This window comes from Salvelinus alpinus, chromosome 17 (assembly GCF_045679555.1).
Source record: "Salvelinus alpinus chromosome 17, SLU_Salpinus.1, whole genome shotgun sequence".
Taxonomy (NCBI): domain Eukaryota; kingdom Metazoa; phylum Chordata; class Actinopteri; order Salmoniformes; family Salmonidae; genus Salvelinus; species Salvelinus alpinus.
Genome location: NC_092102.1, coordinates 55,085,915 through 55,111,783, shown reverse-complemented (window position 1 = coordinate 55,111,783; position 25,869 = coordinate 55,085,915). Strand labels below are relative to the sequence as shown.

The following is a 25,869-nucleotide window of genomic DNA, read 5'->3' as shown; positions in this document are numbered from 1 at the left end:
GTCGACTTTATAAAATGTGCTGATCTATTCTTGGACCTCTGCTGTTTCTCTAAGTACTTTTCACCCGTCGGTTGATTCAACTGTCCGTAAAATGGATGGACTTAACCTGTGTGTGTGTGTGTGTGTGTGTGTGTGTGTGTGTGTGTGTGTGTGTGTGTGTGTGTGTGTGTGTGTGTGTGTGTGTGTGTAGGTACCTGGAGTATGTGCGTATCCCCCACACAGAGCCGTTGGAGTTTGAGTTCCGTTGGGGTCAAAGGGCGGACATGGAGGTGTCAAAGGTCAAACTACTGGAGTTCATTGGACAGGTGAGACACTGCCGCCTCCTGGGGTAGGGGGGGGGGTGTAATCAACATGTGTGTTTAGTGCATAGTGAAAGTCTACACACCCCATTTGGTTGTTGTTCATCGCTAGAAGGGCATTTTCAGGTCTTGTTGTTAGATTGTCAAGCCGATACGAGTCAAATCTGTAACCATCGGGAACATTCACTGTCGTCTTGGAAAGCAACTCCAGTGCATTCGGAAAGTATTCAGACCCCTTGACATTTTCCACATTTTGTTACGTTAACGCCTTATTCTAAAATTGATTAAATTCATTTTTTCCCTCAATCTACACACAATACTCCATAATGACAAATAGGAACTAGGTTTTTAGCAAATGTATTACAAATAAAAAAACTGAAAAACCTTATTTACATAAATATTCAGACCCTTTGTTATGAGAATCGAAATTGAGCTCAGGTGCATCCTGTTTCCATTGATCATCCTTGAGATGTTTCTACAACTTGATTGAAGTCTACTTGTGGTTAATTTAATTGATTGGACATGATGTGGAAAGACACACACCTGTCTATATAAGGTCCCACAGTTGACAGTGCATGTCAGAGCAAAATCCAAGTCATGAGGTTGAAATATTTGTCCGTAGAGCTCCGAGACAGGATTGTGTCGAGGCACAGATCTGGGGAAGGGTACCAAAACATTTCTGCAGCATTGTAGGTCCCCAAGAACACAGTGGCCTCCATCATTATTAAATGGAAGAAGTTTGGAACCACCAAGACTCTTCCTAGAGCTGGCCGCCTGGCTAAACTGAGCAATCGGGGGAGAAGGGTCTTGGTCAGGGAGGTGACCAAGAACCCAATGGTCAATGACAGATATCTAGAGTTCCTCTGTCTAGATGAGAGAAACTTCCAGAAGGACAATCTCTACAGCACTCCACCAATCAGGCCTTTATGGTAGAGTGGCCAGACGCAAGCCACTCCTCAGTAAAAGGCACATGACAGCCCGCTTGGAGTTTGCCAAAAGACACCTAAAGACTCTGAAACAAGATTCTCTGGTCTGATGAAACCAAGACTGAACTCTTTGGCCTGAATGCCAAGCGTCACCTCTGGAGGAAACCTGGCACCATCCCTATGGTGAAGCATGCAAATTTAATATTTCTGTTTATTTTTTAAATAAATTTGCTAGCATTTCTTAACCTGTTTTTGCTTTGTAATTATGGGGTAGTGTGTGTAGAATGAGGCTGTAACGTAACAAAAAAACGGTATAATTATATGTGTGGGGTACAGGGATGGGGTAGTTAATCATGTTTGCATAATAAGTTGCATGGACTCATTCTGTGTTAAATACTGGCTATTTGATAAGCACATTGTTACTCCTAAACGTATTTAGACTTGCCATAACAAAGTGGTTGAATACTTATTGACTCAAGACGTTTCAGCTTTTAATTTCTTATTATTACAAATAAAATGTAACTTTGACATTTTGGGGTGGGGTGTGTAGGCCAGTGACACAACATCTCAATGTCATCCATTTTAAATTCAGGCTGTAACACAATAAAATGTGGAAAAGTCAAGCGGTGTGAACACTTGGCACTGTCTCGTCATTGAGCAGCTCAAGCGGAACAGTTGCTGTGGAAACTCGCAGACTCAGAGCCGCCATGTGGAGCGAGCTGCCTATGTCCAGGGAGAGATCGCCATGTGGAGCGAGCTGCCTATGTCCAGGGAGAGATCGCCATGTGGAGCGAGCAGCCTGTGTCCAGGGAGAGATCGCCATGTGGAGCGAGCTGCCTATGTCCAGGGAGAGATCGCCATGTGGAGCGAGCAGCCTGTGTCCAGGGAGAGATCGCCATGTGGAGCGAGCAGCCTGTGTCCAGGGAGAGATCGCCATGTGGAGCGAGCAGCTGATGTATTTACTAGCGGAGGAAGATATTGCTGGTTTCGGCTGGGCTTTGCCTTAAATTTGTCAGAAGCAAACGGGTCGTGTCGGGCCTGAACGTCGACGGCATGGGTAGGGTTAGGGTTAGGGTCGTGTCGGGCCTGAACGTCGACGGCATGGGTAGGATTAGGGTCGTGTCGGGCCTGAACGTCGACGGCATGGGTAGAGTTAGGGTTAGGGTCGTGTCGGGCCTGAACGTCGACGGCATGGGTAGGGTTAGGGTCGTGTCGGGCCTGAACGTCGACGGCATGGGTAGGGCTCGGGCGTTCAGGGTTCTACCTACTAGCTTCGTCGTCCTCCTCAGGATCGATGCTTTAAATAACTCGACTGGCTAGTTTGCACGGGTGTAAAGAGAAGGGCGGGCTGTACCCCTCTGATTGGATAGAGGTGTAAAGAGAAGGGCGGGCTGTACCCCTCTGATTGGATAGAGGTGTAAAGAGAAGGGCGGGCTGTACCCCTCTGATTGGATAGAGGTGTAAAGAGAAGGGCGGGCTGTACCCCTCTGATTGGATAGAGGTGTAAAGAGAAGGGCGGGCTGTACCCCTCTGATTGGATAGAGGTGTAAAGAGAAGGGCGGGCTGTACCCCTCTGATTGGATAGAGCGAAACTGTCTTCGACCACTTGCTTCATACTTCACCCGATAACTTCTCATTGCACTTTGTTCAACTCCTGACCCGCAACTCTCCACAACCACACAACTACTGACCAACAACTACTGACCCACACAACTACTGACCACGCAACTACTGACCCACACAACTACTGACCCACACAACTACTGACCCACACAACTACTGACCCACACAACTACTGACCACGCAACTACTGACCACGCAACTACTGACCACGCAACTACTGACCACGCAACTACTGACCACGCAACTACTGACCACGCAACTACTGACCACGCAACTACTGACCACGCAACTACTGACCACGCAACTACTGACCACGCAACTACTGACCACGCAACTACTGACCACGCAACTACTGACCACACAACTACTCACCACACAACTACTGACCACACAATTAATGACCACTACTGAGCACAACCACAACTACTGACCACGCAACTACTGACCACGCAACTACTGACCCCACAACTACTTAGGGGGTAGCAACGGTGACTATAACTATAACCAGTAACTACCATTACTACTGTAGACACTACCATTACTATAACCAGTGACTCCCACTACTATAACCAGTCACTACCACTACTATAACTATAACCAGTCACTACCACTACTATAACCAGTCACTACTATAACCAGTCACTACCACTACTATAACCAGTCACTACTATAACCAGTCACTACTATAACCAGTCACTACCACTACTATAACTATAACCAGTCACTACCACTACTATAACTATAACCAGTCACTACCACTACTATAACCAGTCACTACTATAACCAGTCACTACTATAACCAGTCACTACCACTACTATAACCAGTCACTGCCACTACTATAACCAGTCACTACCACTACTATAACCAGTCACTACCACTACTATAACTATAACCAGTCACTACCACTACTATAACCAGTCACTACTATAACCAGTCACTACTATAACCAGTCACTACCACTACTATAACCAGTCACTACCACTACTATAATCAGTCACTACCACTACTATAACCAGTCACTGCCACTACTATAACCAGTCACTACCACTACTATAACCAGTCACTACCACTACTATAACCAGTCACTACCACTACTATAACCAGTCACTACCACTACTATAACCAGTCACTACTATAACCAGTCACTACCACTACTATAACCAGTCACTACCATTACTATAACCAGTCACTACCACTACTATAACCAGTCACTACTATAACCAGTCACTACCACTACTATAACCAGTCACTGCCACTACTATAACCAGTCACTGCCACTACTATAACCAGTCACTGCCACTACTATAACCAGTCAATACCACTTCTATAACCAGTCACTACTATAACCAGCCACTACTATAACCAGTCACTACTATAACCAGTCACTACCATTACTATAACCAGTCACTACCACTACTATAACCAGTCACTACCACTACTATAACCAGTCACTACCACTACTATAACCAGTCACTACTATAACCAGTCACTACCACTACTATAACCAGTCACTACCACTACTATAACCAGTCACTACCACTACTATAACCAGTCACTACCACTACTATAACCAGTCACTGCCACTACTATAACCAGTCACTGCCACTACTATAACCAGTCACTACTATAACCAGTCACTACTATAACCAGTCACTACCATTACTATAACCAGCCACTACTATAACCAGTCACTACCACTACTATAACCAGTCACTACCACTACTATAACCAGTCACTGCCACTACTATAACCAGTCACTACCATTACTATAACCAGTCACTACTATAACCAGTCACTACCACTACTATAACCAGTCACTGCCACTACTATAACCAGTCACTGCCACTACTATAACCAGTCACTACCATTACTATAACTAGTCACTACTATAACCAGTCACTACCACTACTATAACCAGTCACTACCACTACTATAACCAGTCACTGCCACTACTATAACCAGTCACTACACTACTATAACCAGTCACTACTATAACCAGTCACTACCATTACTATAACCAGTCACTACTATAACCAGTCACTACCATTACTATAACCAGTCACTACCACTACTATAACCAGTCACTACCACTACTATAACCAGTCACTACCACTACTATAACCAGTCACTACCACTACTATAACCAGTCACTGCCACTACTATAACCAGTCACTGCCACTACTATAACCAGTCACTACCACTACTATAACCAGTCACTGCCACTACTATAACCAGTCACTGCCACTACTATAACCAGTCACTGCCACTACTATAACCAGTCACTGCCACTACTATAACCAGTCACTACCACTACTATAACCAGTCACTACTATAACCAGTCACTACCACTACTATAACCAGTCACTACCACTACTATAACCAGTCACTACCACTACTATAACCAGTCACTACCACTACTATAACCAGTCACTACCACTACTATAACCAGTCACTACCACTACTATAACCAGTCACTACCACTACTATAACCAGTCACTACCACTACTATAACCAGTCACTGCCACTACTATAACCAGTCACTGCCACTACTATAACCAGTCACTGCCACTACTATAACCAGTCACTGCCACTACTATAACCAGTCACTACCACTACTATAACCAGTCACTACCACTACTATAACCAGTCACTACCACTACTATAACCAGTCACTACTATAACCAGTCACTACCACTACTATAACCAGTCACTACCATTACTATAACCAGTCACTACCATTACTATAACCAGTCACTACCACTACTATAACCAGTCACTACTATAACCAGTCACTACCACTACTATAACCAGTCACTGCCACTACTATAACCAGTCACTGCCACTACTATAACCAGTCACTGCCACTACTATAACCAGTCACTGCCACTACTATAACCAGTCAATACCACTACTATAACCAGTCACTACTATAACCAGCCACTACTATAACCAGTCACTACCACTACTATAACCAGTCACTACCACTACTATAACCAGTCACTACCACTACTATAACCAGTCACTACCACTACTATAACCAGTCACTACCACTACTATAACCAGTCACTGCCACTACTATAACCAGTCACTACTATAACCAGTCACTACTATAACCAGTCACTACTATAACCAGTCACTACCATTACTATAACCAGCCACTACTATAACCAGTCACTACCACTACTATAACCAGTCACTACCACTACTATAACCAGTCACTGCCACTACTATAACCAGTCACTACCATTACTATAACCAGTCACTACTATAACCAGTCACTACCACTACTATAACCAGTCACTACCACTACTATAACCAGTCACTGCCACTACTATAACCAGTCACTACCATTACTATAACTAGTCACTACTATAACCAGTCACTACCACTACTATAACCAGTCACTGCCACTACTATAACCAGTCACTACACTACTATAACCAGTCACTACTATAACCAGTCACTACCATTACTATAACCAGTCACTACTATAACCAGTCACTACTATAACCAGTCACTACCACTACTATAACCAGTCACTACCACTACTATAACCAGTCACTACCACTACTATAACCAGTCACTACCACTACTATAACCAGTCACTACCACTACTATAACCAGTCACTACCACTACTATAACCAGTCACTGCCACTACTATAACCAGTCACTGCCACTACTATAACCAGTCACTGCCACTACTATAACCAGTCACTGCCACTACTATAACCAGTCACTGCCACTACTATAACCAGTCACTGCCACTACTATAACCAGTCACTGCCACTACTATAACCAGTCACTGCCACTACTATAACCAGTCACTGCCACTACTATAACCAGTCACTACCACTACTATAACCAGTCACTACTATAACCAGTCACTACCACTACTATAACTATAACCAGTCACTACCACTACTATAACCAGTCACTACTATAACCAGTCACTACTATAACCAGTCACTACCACTACTATAACCAGTCACTACCACTACTATAATCAGTCACTACCACTACTATAACCAGTCACTGCCACTACTATAACCAGTCACTACCACTACTATAACCAGTCACTGCCACTACTATAACCAGTCACTGCCACTACTATAACCAGTCACTGCCACTACTATAACCAGTCACTACCACTACTATAACCAGTCACTACTATAACCAGTCACTACTATAACCAGTCACTACCACTACTATAACCAGTCACTGCCACTACTATAACCAGTCACTACCACTACTATAACCAGTCACTACCACTACTATAACTATAACCAGTCACTACCACTACTATAACCAGTCACTACTATAACCAGTCACTACTATAACCAGTCACTACCACTACTATAACCAGTCACTACCACTACTATAATCAGTCACTACCACTACTATAACCAGTCACTGCCACTACTATAACCAGTCACTACCACTACTATAACCAGTCACTACCACTACTATAACCAGTCACTACCACTACTATAACCAGTCACTACCACTACTATAACCAGTCACTACTATAACCAGTCACTACCACTACTATAACCAGTCACTACCATTACTATAACCAGTCACTACCACTACTATAACCAGTCACTACTATAACCAGTCACTACCACTACTATAACCAGTCACTGCCACTACTATAACCAGTCACTGCCACTACTATAACCAGTCACTGCCACTACTATAACCAGTCAATACCACTTCTATAACCAGTCACTACTATAACCAGCCACTACTATAACCAGTCACTACTATAACCAGTCACTACCATTACTATAACCAGTCACTACCACTACTATAACCAGTCACTACCACTACTATAACCAGTCACTACCACTACTATAACCAGTCACTACTATAACCAGTCACTACCACTACTATAACCAGTCACTACCACTACTATAACCAGTCACTACCACTACTATAACCAGTCACTACCACTACTATAACCAGTCACTGCCACTACTATAACCAGTCACTGCCACTACTATAACCAGTCACTACTATAACCAGTCACTACTATAACCAGTCACTACTATAACCAGTCACTACTATAACCAGTCACTACCATTACTATAACCAGCCACTACTATAACCAGTCACTACCACTACTATAACCAGTCACTACCACTACTATAACCAGTCACTGCCACTACTATAACCAGTCACTACCATTACTATAACCAGTCACTACTATAACCAGTCACTACCACTACTATAACCAGTCACTGCCACTACTATAACCAGTCACTGCCACTACTATAACCAGTCACTACCATTACTATAACTAGTCACTACTATAACCAGTCACTACCACTACTATAACCAGTCACTACCACTACTATAACCAGTCACTGCCACTACTATAACCAGTCACTACACTACTATAACCAGTCACTACTATAACCAGTCACTACCATTACTATAACCAGTCACTACTATAACCAGTCACTACCATTACTATAACCAGTCACTACCACTACTATAACCAGTCACTACCACTACTATAACCAGTCACTACCACTACTATAACCAGTCACTACCACTACTATAACCAGTCACTGCCACTACTATAACCAGTCACTGCCACTACTATAACCAGTCACTACCACTACTATAACCAGTCACTGCCACTACTATAACCAGTCACTGCCACTACTATAACCAGTCACTGCCACTACTATAACCAGTCACTACCACTACTATAACCAGTCACTACTATAACCAGTCACTACTATAACCAGTCACTACCACTACTATAACCAGTCACTACCACTACTATAACCAGTCACTACCACTACTATAACCAGTCACTACCACTACTATAACCAGTCACTACCACTACTATAACCAGTCACTACCACTACTATAACCAGTCACTACCACTACTATAACCAGTCACTGCCACTACTATAACCAGTCACTGCCACTACTATAACCAGTCACTGCCACTACTATAACCAGTCACTGCCACTACTATAACCAGTCACTACCACTACTATAACCAGTCACTACCACTACTATAACCAGTCACTACCACTACTATAACCAGTCACTACTATAACCAGTCACTACCACTACTATAACCAGTCACTACCATTACTATAACCAGTCACTACCATTACTATAACCAGTCACTACCACTACTATAACCAGTCACTACTATAACCAGTCACTACCACTACTATAACCAGTCACTGCCACTACTATAACCAGTCACTGCCACTACTATAACCAGTCACTGCCACTACTATAACCAGTCACTGCCACTACTATAACCAGTCAATACCACTACTATAACCAGTCACTACTATAACCAGCCACTACTATAACCAGTCACTACCACTACTATAACCAGTCACTACCACTACTATAACCAGTCACTACCACTACTATAACCAGTCACTACCACTACTATAACCAGTCACTACCACTACTATAACCAGTCACTGCCACTACTATAACCAGTCACTACTATAACCAGTCACTACTATAACCAGTCACTACTATAACCAGTCACTACTATAACCAGTCACTACCATTACTATAACCAGCCACTACTATAACCAGTCACTACCACTACTATAACCAGTCACTACCACTACTATAACCAGTCACTGCCACTACTATAACCAGTCACTACCATTACTATAACCAGTCACTACTATAACCAGTCACTACCACTACTATAACCAGTCACTACCACTACTATAACCAGTCACTGCCACTACTATAACCAGTCACTACCATTACTATAACTAGTCACTACTATAACCAGTCACTACCACTACTATAACCAGTCACTGCCACTACTATAACCAGTCACTACACTACTATAACCAGTCACTACTATAACCAGTCACTACCATTACTATAACCAGTCACTACTATAACCAGTCACTACTATAACCAGTCACTACCACTACTATAACCAGTCACTACCACTACTATAACCAGTCACTACCACTACTATAACCAGTCACTACCACTACTATAACCAGTCACTACCACTACTATAACCAGTCACTACCACTACTATAACCAGTCACTGCCACTACTATAACCAGTCACTGCCACTACTATAACCAGTCACTGCCACTACTATAACCAGTCACTGCCACTACTATAACCAGTCACTGCCACTACTATAACCAGTCACTGCCACTACTATAACCAGTCACTGCCACTACTATAACCAGTCACTGCCACTACTATAACCAGTCACTGCCACTACTATAACCAGTCACTACCACTACTATAACCAGTCACTACTATAACCAGTCACTACCACTACTATAACTATAACCAGTCACTACCACTACTATAACCAGTCACTACTATAACCAGTCACTACTATAACCAGTCACTACCACTACTATAACCAGTCACTACCACTACTATAATCAGTCACTACCACTACTATAACCAGTCACTGCCACTACTATAACCAGTCACTACCACTACTATAACCAGTCACTACCACTACTATAACCAGTCACTACCACTACTATAACCAGTCACTACCACTACTATAACCAGTCACTACTATAACCAGTCACTACCACTACTATAACCAGTCACTACCATTACTATAACCAGTCACTACCACTACTATAACCAGTCACTACTATAACCAGTCACTACCACTAATATAACCAGTCACTGCCACTACTATAACCAGTCACTGCCACTACTATAACCAGTCACTGCCACTACTATAACCAGTCACTGCCACTACTATAACCAGTCAATACCACTACTATAACCAGTCACTACTATAACCAGCCACTACTATAACCAGTCACTACTATAACCAGTCACTACCATTACTATAACCAGTCACTACCACTACTATAACCAGTCACTACCACTACTATAACCAGTCACTACCACTACTATAACCAGTCACTACTATAACCAGTCACTACCACTACTATAACCAGTCACTACCACTACTATAACCAGTCACTACCACTACTATAACCAGTCACTACCACTACTATAACCAGTCACTGCCACTACTATAACCAGTCACTGCCACTACTATAACCAGTCACTACTATAACCAGTCACTACTATAACCAGTCACTACCATTACTATAACCAGCCACTACTATAACCAGTCACTACCACTACTATAACCAGTCACTACCACTACTATAACCAGTCACTGCCACTACTATAACCAGTCACTACCATTACTATAACCAGTCACTACTATAACCAGTCACTACCACTACTATAACCAGTCACTGCCACTACTATAACCAGTCACTGCCACTACTATAACCAGTCACTACCATTACTATAACTAGTCACTACTATAACCAGTCACTACCACTACTATAACCAGTCACTACCACTACTATAACCAGTCACTGCCACTACTATAACCAGTCACTACACTACTATAACCAGTCACTACTATAACCAGTCACTACCATTACTATAACCAGTCACTACTATAACCAGTCACTACCATTACTATAACCAGTCACTACCACTTCTATAACCAGTCACTACCACTACTATAACCAGTCACTACCACTACTATAACCAGTCACTACCACTACTATAACCAGTCACTGCCACTACTATAACCAGTCACTGCCACTACTATAACCAGTCACTACCACTACTATAACCAGTCACTGCCACTACTATAACCAGTCACTGCCACTACTATAACCAGTCACTGCCACTACTATAACCAGTCACTGCCACTACTATAACCAGTCACTGCCACTACTATAACCAGTCACTACCACTACTATAACCAGTCACTACTATAACCAGTCACTACCACTACTATAACCAGTCACTACCACTACTATAACCAGTCACTACCACTACTATAACCAGTCACTACCACTACTATAACCAGTCACTACCACTACTATAACCAGTCACTACCACTACTATAACCAGTCACTACCACTACTATAACCAGTCACTACCACTACTATAACCAGTCACTGCCACTACTATAACCAGTCACTGCCACTACTATAACCAGTCACTGCCACTACTATAACCAGTCACTGCCACTACTATAACCAGTCACTACCACTACTATAACCAGTCACTACCACTACTATAACCAGTCACTACCACTACTATAACCAGTCACTACTATAACCAGTCACTACCACTACTATAACCAGTCACTACCATTACTATAACCAGTCACTACCATTACTATAACCAGTCACTACCACTACTATAACCAGTCACTACCACTACTATAACCAGTCACTGCCACTACTATAACCAGTCACTGCCACTACTATAACCAGTCACTGCCACTACTATAACCAGTCACTGCCACTACTATAACCAGTCAATACCACTACTATAACCAGTCACTACTATAACCAGCCACTACTATAACCAGTCACTACCACTACTATAACCAGTCACTACCACTACTATAACCAGTCACTACCACTACTATAACCAGTCACTACCACTACTATAACCAGTCACTACCACTACTATAACCAGTCACTGCCACTACTATAACCAGTCACTGCCACTACTATAACCAGTCACTACCACTACTATAACCAGTCACTGCCACTACTATAACCAGTCACTGCCACTACTATAACCAGTCACTGCCACTACTATAACCAGTCACTGCCACTACTATAACCAGTCACTACCACTACTATAACCAGTCACTACCACTACTATAACCAGTCACTCCCACTACTATAACCAGTCACTACCACTACTATAACCAGTCACTACCACTACTATAACCAGTCACTACCATTACTATAACCAGTCACTACCATTACTATAACCAGTCACTACCACTACTATAACCAGTCACTACTATAACCAGTCACTACCACTACTATAACCAGTCACTGCCACTACTATAACCAGTCACTGCCACTACTATAACCAGTCACTGCCACTACTATAACCAGTCACTGCCACTACTATAACCAGTCAATACCACTACTATAACCAGTCACTACTATAACCAGCCACTACTATAACCAGTCACTACCACTACTATAACCAGTCACTGCCACTACTATAACCAGTCACTGCCACTACTATAACCAGTCACTACCACTACTATAACCAGTCACTGCCACTACTATAACCAGTCACTGCCACTACTATAACCAGTCACTGCCACTACTATAACCAGTCACTGCCACTACTATAACCAGTCACTACCACTACTATAACCAGTCACTACTATAACCAGTCACTACCACTACTATAACCAGTCACTCCCACTACTATAACCAGTCACTACCACTACTATAACCAGTCACTACCACTACTATAACCAGTCACTACCACTACTATAACCAGTCACTACCACTACTATATCCAGTCACTACCACTACTATAACCAGTCACTACCACTACTATAACCAGTCACTGCCACTACTATAACCAGTCACTGCCACTACTATAACCAGTCACTGCCACTACTATAACCAGTCACTACCACTACTATAACCAGTCACTACCACTACTATAACCAGTCACTACCACTACTATAACCAGTCACTACCACTACTATAACCAGTCACTACTATAACCAGTCACTACCACTACTATAACCAGTCACTACCATTACTATAACCAGTCACTACCATTACTATAACCAGTCACTACCACTACTATAACCAGTCACTACTATAACCAGTCACTACCACTACTATAACCAGTCACTGCCACTACTATAACCAGTCACTGCCACTACTATAACCAGTCACTGCCACTACTATAACCAGTCACTGCCACTACTATAACCAGTCAATACCACTACTATAACCAGTCACTACTATAACCAGCCACTACTATAACCAGTCACTACCACTACTATAACCAGTCACTACCACTACTATAACCAGTCACTACCACTACTATAACCAGTCACTACCACTACTATAACCAGTCACTACCACTACTATAACCAGTCACTGCCACTACTATAACCAGTCACTACTATAACCAGTCACTACTATAACCAGTCACTACTATAACCAGTCACTACCATTACTATAACCAGCCACTACTATAACCAGTCTCTACCACTACTATAACCAGTCACTACCACTACTATAACCAGTCACTGCCACTACTATAACCAGTCACTACCATTACTATAACCAGTCACTACTATAACCAGTCACTACCACTACTATAACCAGTCACTACCACTACTATAACCAGTCACTGCCACTACTATAACCAGTCACTACCATTACTATAACTAGTCACTACTATAACCAGTCACTACCACTACTATAACCAGTCACTACCACTACTATAACCAGTCACTGCCACTACTATAACCAGTCACTACACTACTATAACCAGTCACTACTATAACCAGTCACTACCATTACTATAACCAGTCACTACTATAACCAGTCACTACCACTACTATAACCAGTCACTACCACTACTATAACCAGTCACTACCACTACTATAACCAGTCACTACCACTACTATAACCAGTCACTACCACTACTATAACCAGTCACTACCACTACTATAACCAGTCACTGCCACTACTATAACCAGTCACTGCCACTACTATAACCAGTCACTGCCACTACTATAACCAGTCACTGCCACTACTATAACCAGTCACTGCCACTACTATAACCAGTCACTGCCACTACTATAACCAGTCACTGCCACTACTATAACCAGTCACTGCCACTACTATAACCAGTCACTGCCACTACTATAACCAGTCACTACCACTACTATAACCAGTCACTACTATAACCAGTCACTACTATAACCAGTCACTACCACTACTATAACCAGTCACTACCACTACTATAACCAGTCACTACCACTACTATAACCAGTCACTACCACTACTATAACCAGTCACTACTATAACCAGTCACTACCATTACTATAACCAGCCACTACTATAACCAGTCACTACCACTACTATAACCAGTCACTACCACTACTATAACCAGTCACTGCCACTACTATAACCAGTCACTACCATTACTATAACCAGTCACTACTATAACCAGTCACTACCACTACTATAACCAGTCACTACCACTACTATAACCAGTCACTACCACTACTATAACCAGTCACTACCACTACTATAACCAGTCACTACCACTACTATAACCAGTCACTACCACTACTATAACCAGTCACTACCACTACTATAACCAGTCACTGCCACTACTATAACCAGTCACTGCCACTACTATAACCAGTCACTGCCACTACTATAACCAGTCACTGCCACTACTATAACCAGTCACTGCCACTACTATAACCAGTCACTGCCACTACTATAACCAGTCACTGCCACTACTATAACCAGTCACTGCCACTACTATAACCAGTCACTACCACTACTATAACCAGTCACTACTATAACCAGTCACTACTATAACCAGTCACTACTATAACCAGTCACTACCACTACTATAACCAGTCACTACCACTACTATAACCAGTCACTACCACTACTATAACCAGTCACTACCACTACTATAACCAGTCACTACTATAACCAGTCACTACCACTACTATAACCAGTCACTACCACTACTATAACCAGTCACTGCCACTACTATAACCAGTCACTACCATTACTATAACCAGTCACTACTATAACCAGTCACTACCACTACTATAACCAGTCACTACCACTACTATAACCAGTCACTACCACTACTATAACCAGTCACTACCACTACTATAACCAGTCACTACCACTACTATAACCAGTCACTACCACTACTATAACCAGTCACTACCACTACTATAACCAGTCACTGCCACTACTATAACCAGTCACTGCCACTACTATAACCAGTCACTGCCACTACTATAACCAGTCACTGCCACTACTATAACCAGTCACTGCCACTACTATAACCAGTCACTGCCACTACTATAACCAGTCACTGCCACTACTATAACCAGTCACTGCCACTACTATAACCAGTCACTGCCACTACTATAACCAGTCACTGCCACTACTATAACCAGTCACTGCCACTACTATAACCAGTCACTGCCACTACTATAACCAGTCACTACCACTACTATAACCAGTCACTACTATAACCAGTCACTACTATAACCAGTCACTACCACTACTATAACCAGTCACTACCACTACTATAACCAGTCACTACCACTACTATAACCAGTCACTACCACTACTATAACCAGTCACTACCACTACTATAACCAGTCACTACCACTACTATAACCAGTCACTACCACTACTATAACCAGTCACTGCCACTACTATAACCAGTCACTGCCACTACTATAACCAGTCACTGCCACTACTATAACCAGTCACTGCCACTACTATAACCAGTCACTACCACTACTATAACCAGTCACTACCACTACTATAACCAGTCACTACCACTACTATAACCAGTCACTACCACTACTATAACCAGTCACTACCACTACTATAACCAGTCACTACCATTACTATAACCAGTCACTACCATTACTATAACCAGTCACTACCACTACTATAACCAGTCACTGCCACTACTATAACCAGTCACTGCCACTACTATAACCAGTCACTGCCACTACTATAACCAGTCACTGCCACTACTATAACCAGTCAATACCACTACTATAACCAGTCACTACTATAACCAGCCACTACTATAACCAGTCACTACCACTACTATAACCAGTCACTACCACTACTATAACCAGTCACTACCACTACTATAACCAGTCACTACCACTACTATAACCAGTCACTACCACTACTATAACCAGTCACTGCCACTACTATAACCAGTCACTACTATAACCAGTCACTACTATAACCAGTCACTACTATAACCAGTCACTACTATAACCAGTCACTACCATTACTATAACCAGCCACTACTATAACCAGTCACTACCACTACTATAACCAGTCACTACCACTACTATAACCAGTCACTGCCACTACTATAACCAGTCACTACCATTACTATAACCAGTCACTACTATAACCAGTCACTACCACTACTATAACCAGTCACTACCACTACTATAACCAGTCACTGCCACTACTATAACCAGTCACTACCATTACTATAACTAGTCACTACTATAACCAGTCACTACCACTACTATAACCAGTCACTGCCACTACTATAACCAGTCACTACACTACTATAACCAGTCACTACTATAACCAGTCACTACCATTACTATAACCAGTCACTACTATAACCAGTCACTACTATAACCAGTCACTACCACTACTATAACCAGTCACTACCACTACTATAACCAGTCACTACCACTACTATAACCAGTCACTACCACTACTATAACCAGTCACTACCACTACTATAACCAGTCACTACCACTACTATAACCAGTCACTGCCACTACTATAACCAGTCACTGCCACTACTATAACCAGTCACTGCCACTACTATAACCAGTCACTGCCACTACTATAACCAGTCACTGCCACTACTATAACCAGTCACTGCCACTACTATAACCAGTCACTGCCACTACTATAACCAGTCACTGCCACTACTATAACCAGTCACTACCACTACTATAACCAGTCACTACTATAACCAGTCACTACCACTACTATAACTATAACCAGTCACTACCACTACTATAACCAGTCACTACTATAACCAGTCACTACTATAACCAGTCACTACCACTACTATAACCAGTCACTACCACTACTATAATCAGTCACTACCACTACTATAACCAGTCACTGCCACTACTATAACCAGTCACTACCACTACTATAACCAGTCACTACCACTACTATAACCAGTCACTACCACTACTATAACCAGTCACTACCACTACTATAACCAGTCACTACTATAACCAGTCACTACCACTACTATAACCAGTCACTACCATTACTATAACCAGTCACTACCACTACTATAACCAGTCACTACTATAACCAGTCACTACCACTAATATAACCAGTCACTGCCACTACTATAACCAGTCACTGCCACTACTATAACCAGTCACTGCCACTACTATAACCAGTCACTGCCACTACTATAACCAGTCAATACCACTACTATAACCAGTCACTACTATAACCAGCCACTACTATAACCAGTCACTACTATAACCAGTCACTACCATTACTATAACCAGTCACTACCACTACTATAACCAGTCACTACCACTACTATAACCAGTCACTACCACTACTATAACCAGTCACTACTATAACCAGTCACTACCACTACTATAACCAGTCACTACCACTACTATAACCAGTCACTACCACTACTATAACCAGTCACTACCACTACTATAACCAGTCACTGCCACTACTATAACCAGTCACTGCCACTACTATAACCAGTCACTACTATAACCAGTCACTACTATAACCAGTCACTACCATTACTATAACCAGCCACTACTATAACCAGTCACTACCACTACTATAACCAGTCACTACCACTACTATAACCAGTCACTGCCACTACTATAACCAGTCACTACCATTACTATAACCAGTCACTACTATAACCAGTCACTACCACTACTATAACCAGTCACTGCCACTACTATAACCAGTCACTGCCACTACTATAACCAGTCACTACCATTACTATAACTAGTCACTACTATAACCAGTCACTACCACTACTATAACCAGTCACTACCACTACTATAACCAGTCACTGCCACTACTATAACCAGTCACTACACTACTATAACCAGTCACTACTATAACCAGTCACTACCATTACTATAACCAGTCACTACTATAACCAGTCACTACCATTACTATAACCAGTCACTACCACTTCTATAACCAGTCACTACCACTACTATAACCAGTCACTACCACTACTATAACCAGTCACTACCACTACTATAACCAGTCACTGCCACTACTATAACCAGTCACTGCCACTACTATAACCAGTCACTACCACTACTATAACCAGTCACTGCCACTACTATAACCAGTCACTGCCACTACTATAACCAGTCACTGCCACTACTATAACCAGTCACTGCCACTACTATAACCAGTCACTACCACTACTATAACCAGTCACTACTATAACCAGTCACTACCACTACTATAACCAGTCACTACCACTACTATAACCAGTCACTACCACTACTATAACCAGTCACTACCACTACTATAACCAGTCACTACCACTACTATAACCAGTCACTACCACTACTATAACCAGTCACTACCACTACTATAACCAGTCACTACCACTACTATAACCAGTCACTGCCACTACTATAACCAGTCACTGCCACTACTATAACCAGTCACTGCCACTACTATAACCAGTCACTGCCACTACTATAACCAGTCACTACCACTACTATAACCAGTCACTACCACTACTATAACCAGTCACTACCACTACTATAACCAGTCACTACTATAACCAGTCACTACCACTACTATAACCAGTCACTACCATTACTATAACCAGTCACTACCATTACTATAACCAGTCACTACCACTACTATAACCAGTCACTACCACTACTATAACCAGTCACTGCCACTACTATAACCAGTCACTGCCACTACTATAACCAGTCACTGCCACTACTATAACCAGTCACTGCCACTACTATAACCAGTCAATACCACTACTATAACCAGTCACTACTATAACCAGCCACTACTATAACCAGTCACTACCACTACTATAACCAGTCACTACCACTACTATAACCAGTCACTACCACTACTATAACCAGTCACTACCACTACTATAACCAGTCACTACCACTACTATAACCAGTCACTGCCACTACTATAACCAGTCACTGCCACTACTATAACCAGTCACTACCACTACTATAACCAGTCACTGCCACTACTATAACCAGTCACTGCCACTACTATAACCAGTCACTGCCACTACTATAACCAGTCACTGCCACTACTATAACCAGTCACTACCACTACTATAACCAGTCACTACCACTACTATAACCAGTCACTCCCACTACTATAACCAGTCACTACCACTACTATAACCAGTCACTACCACTACTATAACCAGTCACTACCATTACTATAACCAGTCACTACCATTACTATAACCAGTCACTACCACTACTATAACCAGTCACTACTATAACCAGTCACTACCACTACTATAACCAGTCACTGCCACTACTATAACCAGTCACTGCCACTACTATAACCAGTCACTGCCACTACTATAACCAGTCACTGCCACTACTATAACCAGTCAATACCACTACTATAACCAGTCACTACTATAACCAGCCACTACTATAACCAGTCACTACCACTACTATAACCAGTCACTGCCACTACTATAACCAGTCACTGCCACTACTATAACCAGTCACTACCACTACTATAACCAGTCACTGCCACTACTATAACCAGTCACTGCCACTACTATAACCAGTCACTGCCACTACTATAACCAGTCACTGCCACTACTATAACCAGTCACTACCACTACTATAACCAGTCACTACTATAACCAGTCACTACCACTACTATAACCAGTCACTCCCACTACTATAACCAGTCACTACCACTACTATAACCAGTCACTACCACTACTATAACCAGTCACTACCACTACTATAACCAGTCACTACCACTACTATATCCAGTCACTACCACTACTATAACCAGTCACTACCACTACTATAACCAGTCACTGCCACTACTATAACCAGTCACTGCCACTACTATAACCAGTCACTGCCACTACTATAACCAGTCACTACCACTACTATAACCAGTCACTACCACTACTATAACCAGTCACTACCACTACTATAACCAGTCACTACTATAACCAGTCACTACCACTACTATAACCAGTCACTACCATTACTATAACCAGTCACTACCATTACTATAACCAGTCACTACCACTACTATAACCAGTCACTACTATAACCAGTCACTACCACTACTATAACCAGTCACTGCCACTACTATAACCAGTCACTGCCACTACTATAACCAGTCACTGCCACTACTATAACCAGTCACTGCCACTACTATAACCAGTCAATACCACTACTATAACCAGTCACTACTATAACCAGCCACTACTATAACCAGTCACTACCACTACTATAACCAGTCACTACCACTACTATAACCAGTCACTACCACTACTATAACCAGTCACTACCACTACTATAACCAGTCACTACCACTACTATAACCAGTCACTGCCACTACTATAACCAGTCACTACTATAACCAGTCACTACTATAACCAGTCACTACTATAACCAGTCACTACCATTACTATAACCAGCCACTACTATAACCAGTCTCTACCACTACTATAACCAGTCACTACCACTACTATAACCAGTCACTGCCACTACTATAACCAGTCACTACCATTACTATAACCAGTCACTACTATAACCAGTCACTACCACTACTATAACCAGTCACTACCACTACTATAACCAGTCACTGCCACTACTATAACCAGTCACTACCATTACTATAACTAGTCACTACTATAACCAGTCACTACCACTACTATAACCAGTCACTACCACTACTATAACCAGTCACTGCCACTACTATAACCAGTCACTACACTACTATAACCAGTCACTACTATAACCAGTCACTACCATTACTATAACCAGTCACTACTATAACCAGTCACTACCACTACTATAACCAGTCACTACCACTACTATAACCAGTCACTACCACTACTATAACCAGTCACTACCACTACTATAACCAGTCACTACCACTACTATAACCAGTCACTACCACTACTATAACCAGTCACTACCACTACTATAACCAGTCACTGCCACTACTATAACCAGTCACTGCCACTACTATAACCAGTCACTGCCACTACTATAACCAGTCACTGCCACTACTATAACCAGTCACTGCCACTACTATAACCAGTCACTGCCACTACTATAACCAGTCACTGCCACTACTATAACCAGTCACTGCCACTACTATAACCAGTCACTGCCACTACTATAACCAGTCACTACCACTACTATAACCAGTCACTACTATAACCAGTCACTACTATAACCAGTCACTACCACTACTATAACCAGTCACTACCACTACTATAACCAGTCACTACCACTACTATAACCAGTCACTACCACTACTATAACCAGTCACTACTATAACCAGTCACTACCATTACTATAACCAGCCACTACTATAACCAGTCACTACCACTACTATAACCAGTCACTACCACTACTATAACCAGTCACTGCCACTACTATAACCAGTCACTACCATTACTATAACCAGTCACTACTATAACCAGTCACTACCACTACTATAACCAGTCACTACCACTACTATAACCAGTCACTACCACTACTATAACCAGTCACTACCACTACTATAACCAGTCACTACCACTACTATAACCAGTCACTACCACTACTATAACCAGTCACTACCACTACTATAACCAGTCACTGCCACTACTATAACCAGTCACTGCCACTACTATAACCAGTCACTGCCACTACTATAACCAGTCACTGCCACTACTATAACCAGTCACTGCCACTACTATAACCAGTCACTGCCACTACTATAACCAGTCACTGCCACTACTATAACCAGTCACTGCCACTACTATAACCAGTCACTACCACTACTATAACCAGTCACTACTATAACCAGTCACTACTATAACCAGTCACTACTATAACCAGTCACTACCACTACTATAACCAGTCACTACCACTACTATAACCAGTCACTACCACTACTATAACCAGTCACTACCACTACTATAACCAGTCACTACTATAACCAGTCACTACCACTACTATAACCAGTCACTACTATAACCAGTCACTACCACTACTATAACCAGTCACTACCACTACTATAACCAGTCACTACCACTACTATAACCAGTCACTACCACTACTATAACCAGTCACTACCACTACTATAACCAGTCACTACCACTACTATAACCAGTCACTGCCACTACTATAACCAGTCACTACTATAACCAGTCACTGCCACTACTATAACCAGTCACTACCACTACTATAACCAGTCACTACCACTACTATAACCAGTCACTACCACTACTATAACCAGTCACTACCACTACTATAACCAGTCACTACCACTACTATAACCAGTCACTACCACTACTATAACCAGTCACTGCCACTATTAAACAGTTAGGTACCACACCACATTTTCTTCAGGGAATGTACTTTTCTAATTTATACAAATTTTCTGAAATTAATTTATTTCACTTTGAACATGTGGAGTAGATTGTGTAGATCAGTGGGGATTCATTTTTTAGTTTAATCCCTTTTTAGATTAGACATTTTAAGGCAACAGAATGTAAACCTTGCAAAGGTGTGTGGACTTTCACTAGGTACTGTAGCTGTGTAACTGAGGTGGTTCTCTCTCCTGTCAGCTCCATGAACAGGATCCTCAGAGCTGGACTCAGCAGTACAGAGACGCCACCGCCCCTCCTGCCGCCCCGGCAGTTGTCACCTCTGCTAACACGAGTGCCAGTGTTAGCCAGAGATAGAGGGGGGGGTTGTGGGAAGTCATTCTGTGTGTTTGTTTAGTGTGCGTTCTACTCCAGTCTGTTTCTGTTGGACTGTTCTGTTAGTAAAACAATAACATACACCGGTTGTTATATTCATTTAAGGTGACATTGTTTTCATTTGTCAAGTTCAATAAAATGATTTTATACAAATGTTATTTACCCTCAATGTCTCCATCTGTCTTACAGCCGGTCCCAATTAGCTCACCTTGGCCCGTAACCTTTTGTTGGTAGATCTGTACGTTGTTAGCAATAGGTAGACGCTCCCCTGGTTCTACCTATCCAGACCTACTACCCTGGTTCTACCTATCCAGACCTACTACCCTGGTTCTACCTATCCAGACCTACTACCCTGGTTCTACCTATCCAGACCTACTACCCTGGTTCTACCTATCCAGACCTACTACCCTGGTTCTACCTATCCAGACCTACTACCCTGGTTCTACCTATCCAGACCTACTACCCTGGTTCTACCTATCCAGACCTACTACCCTGGTTCTACCTATCCAGACCTACTACCCTGGTTCTACCTATCCAGACCTACTACCCTGGTTCTACCTATCCAGACCTACTACCCTGGTTCTACCTATCCAGACCATTCCCCTACTACCCTGGTTCTACCTATCCAGACCACTCACCTACTACCCTGGTTCTACCTATCCAGACCATTCACCTACTACCCTGGTTCTACCTATCCAGACCACTCACCTACTACCCTGGTTCTACCTATCCAGACCTACTACCCTGGTTCTACCTATCCAGACCTACTACCCTGGTTCTACCTATCCAGACCTACTACCCTGGTTCTACCTATCCAGACCTACTACCCTGGTTCTACCTATCCAGACCTACTACCCTGGTTCTACCTATCCAGACCTACTACCCTGGTTCTACCTATCCAGACCTACTACCCTGGTTCTACCTATCCAGACCTACTACCCTGGTTCTACCTATCCAGACCTACTACCCTGGTTCTACCTATCCAGACCATTCACCTACTACCCTGGTTCTACCTATCCAGACCACTCACCTATTACCCTGGTTCTACCTATCCAGACCATTCCCCTACTACCCTGGTTCTACCTATCCAGACCTACTACCCTGGTTCTACCTATCCAGATCATTCACCTACTACCCTGGTTCTACCTATCCAGACCATTCACCTACTACCCTGGTTCTACCTATCCAGACCACTCACCTATTACCCTGGTTCTACCTATCCAGACCATTCCCCTACTACCCTGGTTCTACCTATCCAGACCTACTACCCTGGTTCTACCTATCCAGACCACTCACCTATTACCCTGGTTCTACCTATCCAGACCATTCCCCTACTACCCTGGTTCTACCTATCCAGACCTACTACCCTGGTTCTACCTATCCAGACCTACTACCCTGGTTCTACCTATCCAGACCTACTACCCTGGTTCTACCTATCCAGACCTACTACCCTGGTTCTACCTATCCAGACCATTCCCCTACTACCCTGGTTCTACCTATCCAGACCTACTACCCTGGTTCTACCTATCCAGACCATTCCCCTACTACCCTGGTTCTACCTATCCAGACCATTCACCTACTACCCTGGTTCTACCTATCCAGACCACTCACCTACTACCCTGGTTCTACCTATCCAGACCACTCACCTACTACCCTGGTTCTACCTATCCAGACCTACTACCCTGGTTCTACCTATCCAGACCTACTACCCTGGTTCTACCTATCCAGACCTACTACCCTGGTTCTACCTATCCAGACCTACTACCCTGGTTCTACCTATCCAGACCTACTACCCTGGTTCTACCTATCCAGACCTACTACCCTGGTTCTACCTATCCAGACCTACTACCCTGGTTCTACCTATCCAGACCTACTACCCTGGTTCTACCTATCCAGACCACTCACCTATTACCCTGGTTCTACCTATCCAGACCATTCCCCTACTACCCTGGTTCTACCTATCCAGACCTACTACCCTGGTTCTACCTATCCAGACCATTCACCTACTACCCTGGTTCTACCTATCCAGACCATTCACCTACTACCCTGGTTCTACCTATCCAGACCACTCACCTATTACCCTGGTTCTACCTATCCAGACCATTCCCCTACTACCCTGGTTCTACCTATCCAGACCTACTACCCTGGTTCTACCTATCCAGACCACTCACCTATTACCCTGGTTCTACCTATCCAGACCATTCCCCTACTACCCTGGTTCTACCTATCCAGACCTACTACCCTGGTTCTACCTATCCAGACCTACTACCCTGGTTCTACCTATCCAGACCTACTACCCTGGTTCTACCTATCCAGACCTACTACCCTGGTTCTACCTATCCAGACCATTCCCCTACTACCCTGGTTCTACCTATCCAGACCTACTACCCTGGTTCTACCTAT

The 25,869-nt window shown here is 42.8% G+C and overlaps 1 protein-coding gene across 2 annotated transcripts in view; it reads left to right on the top strand.

Annotated features, from left to right (window-relative positions):
* ndnl2 (necdin-like 2) overlaps positions 1-23,624 on the top strand; it is a 71,755-nt gene extending 48,131 nt beyond the window's left edge. For both annotated transcript variants that reach the window (XM_071349448.1, XM_071349447.1), the window contains exons 9-10: positions 191-305; positions 23,332-23,624. In XM_071349448.1, coding sequence (XP_071205549.1) covers positions 191-305; positions 23,332-23,448 — 232 coding nt within the window. In that variant the 3' untranslated portion in view covers positions 23,449-23,624. The remainder of the gene's footprint in view (positions 1-190; positions 306-23,331) is intronic.
* Positions 23,625-25,869: the final 2,245 nt, after the last annotated feature.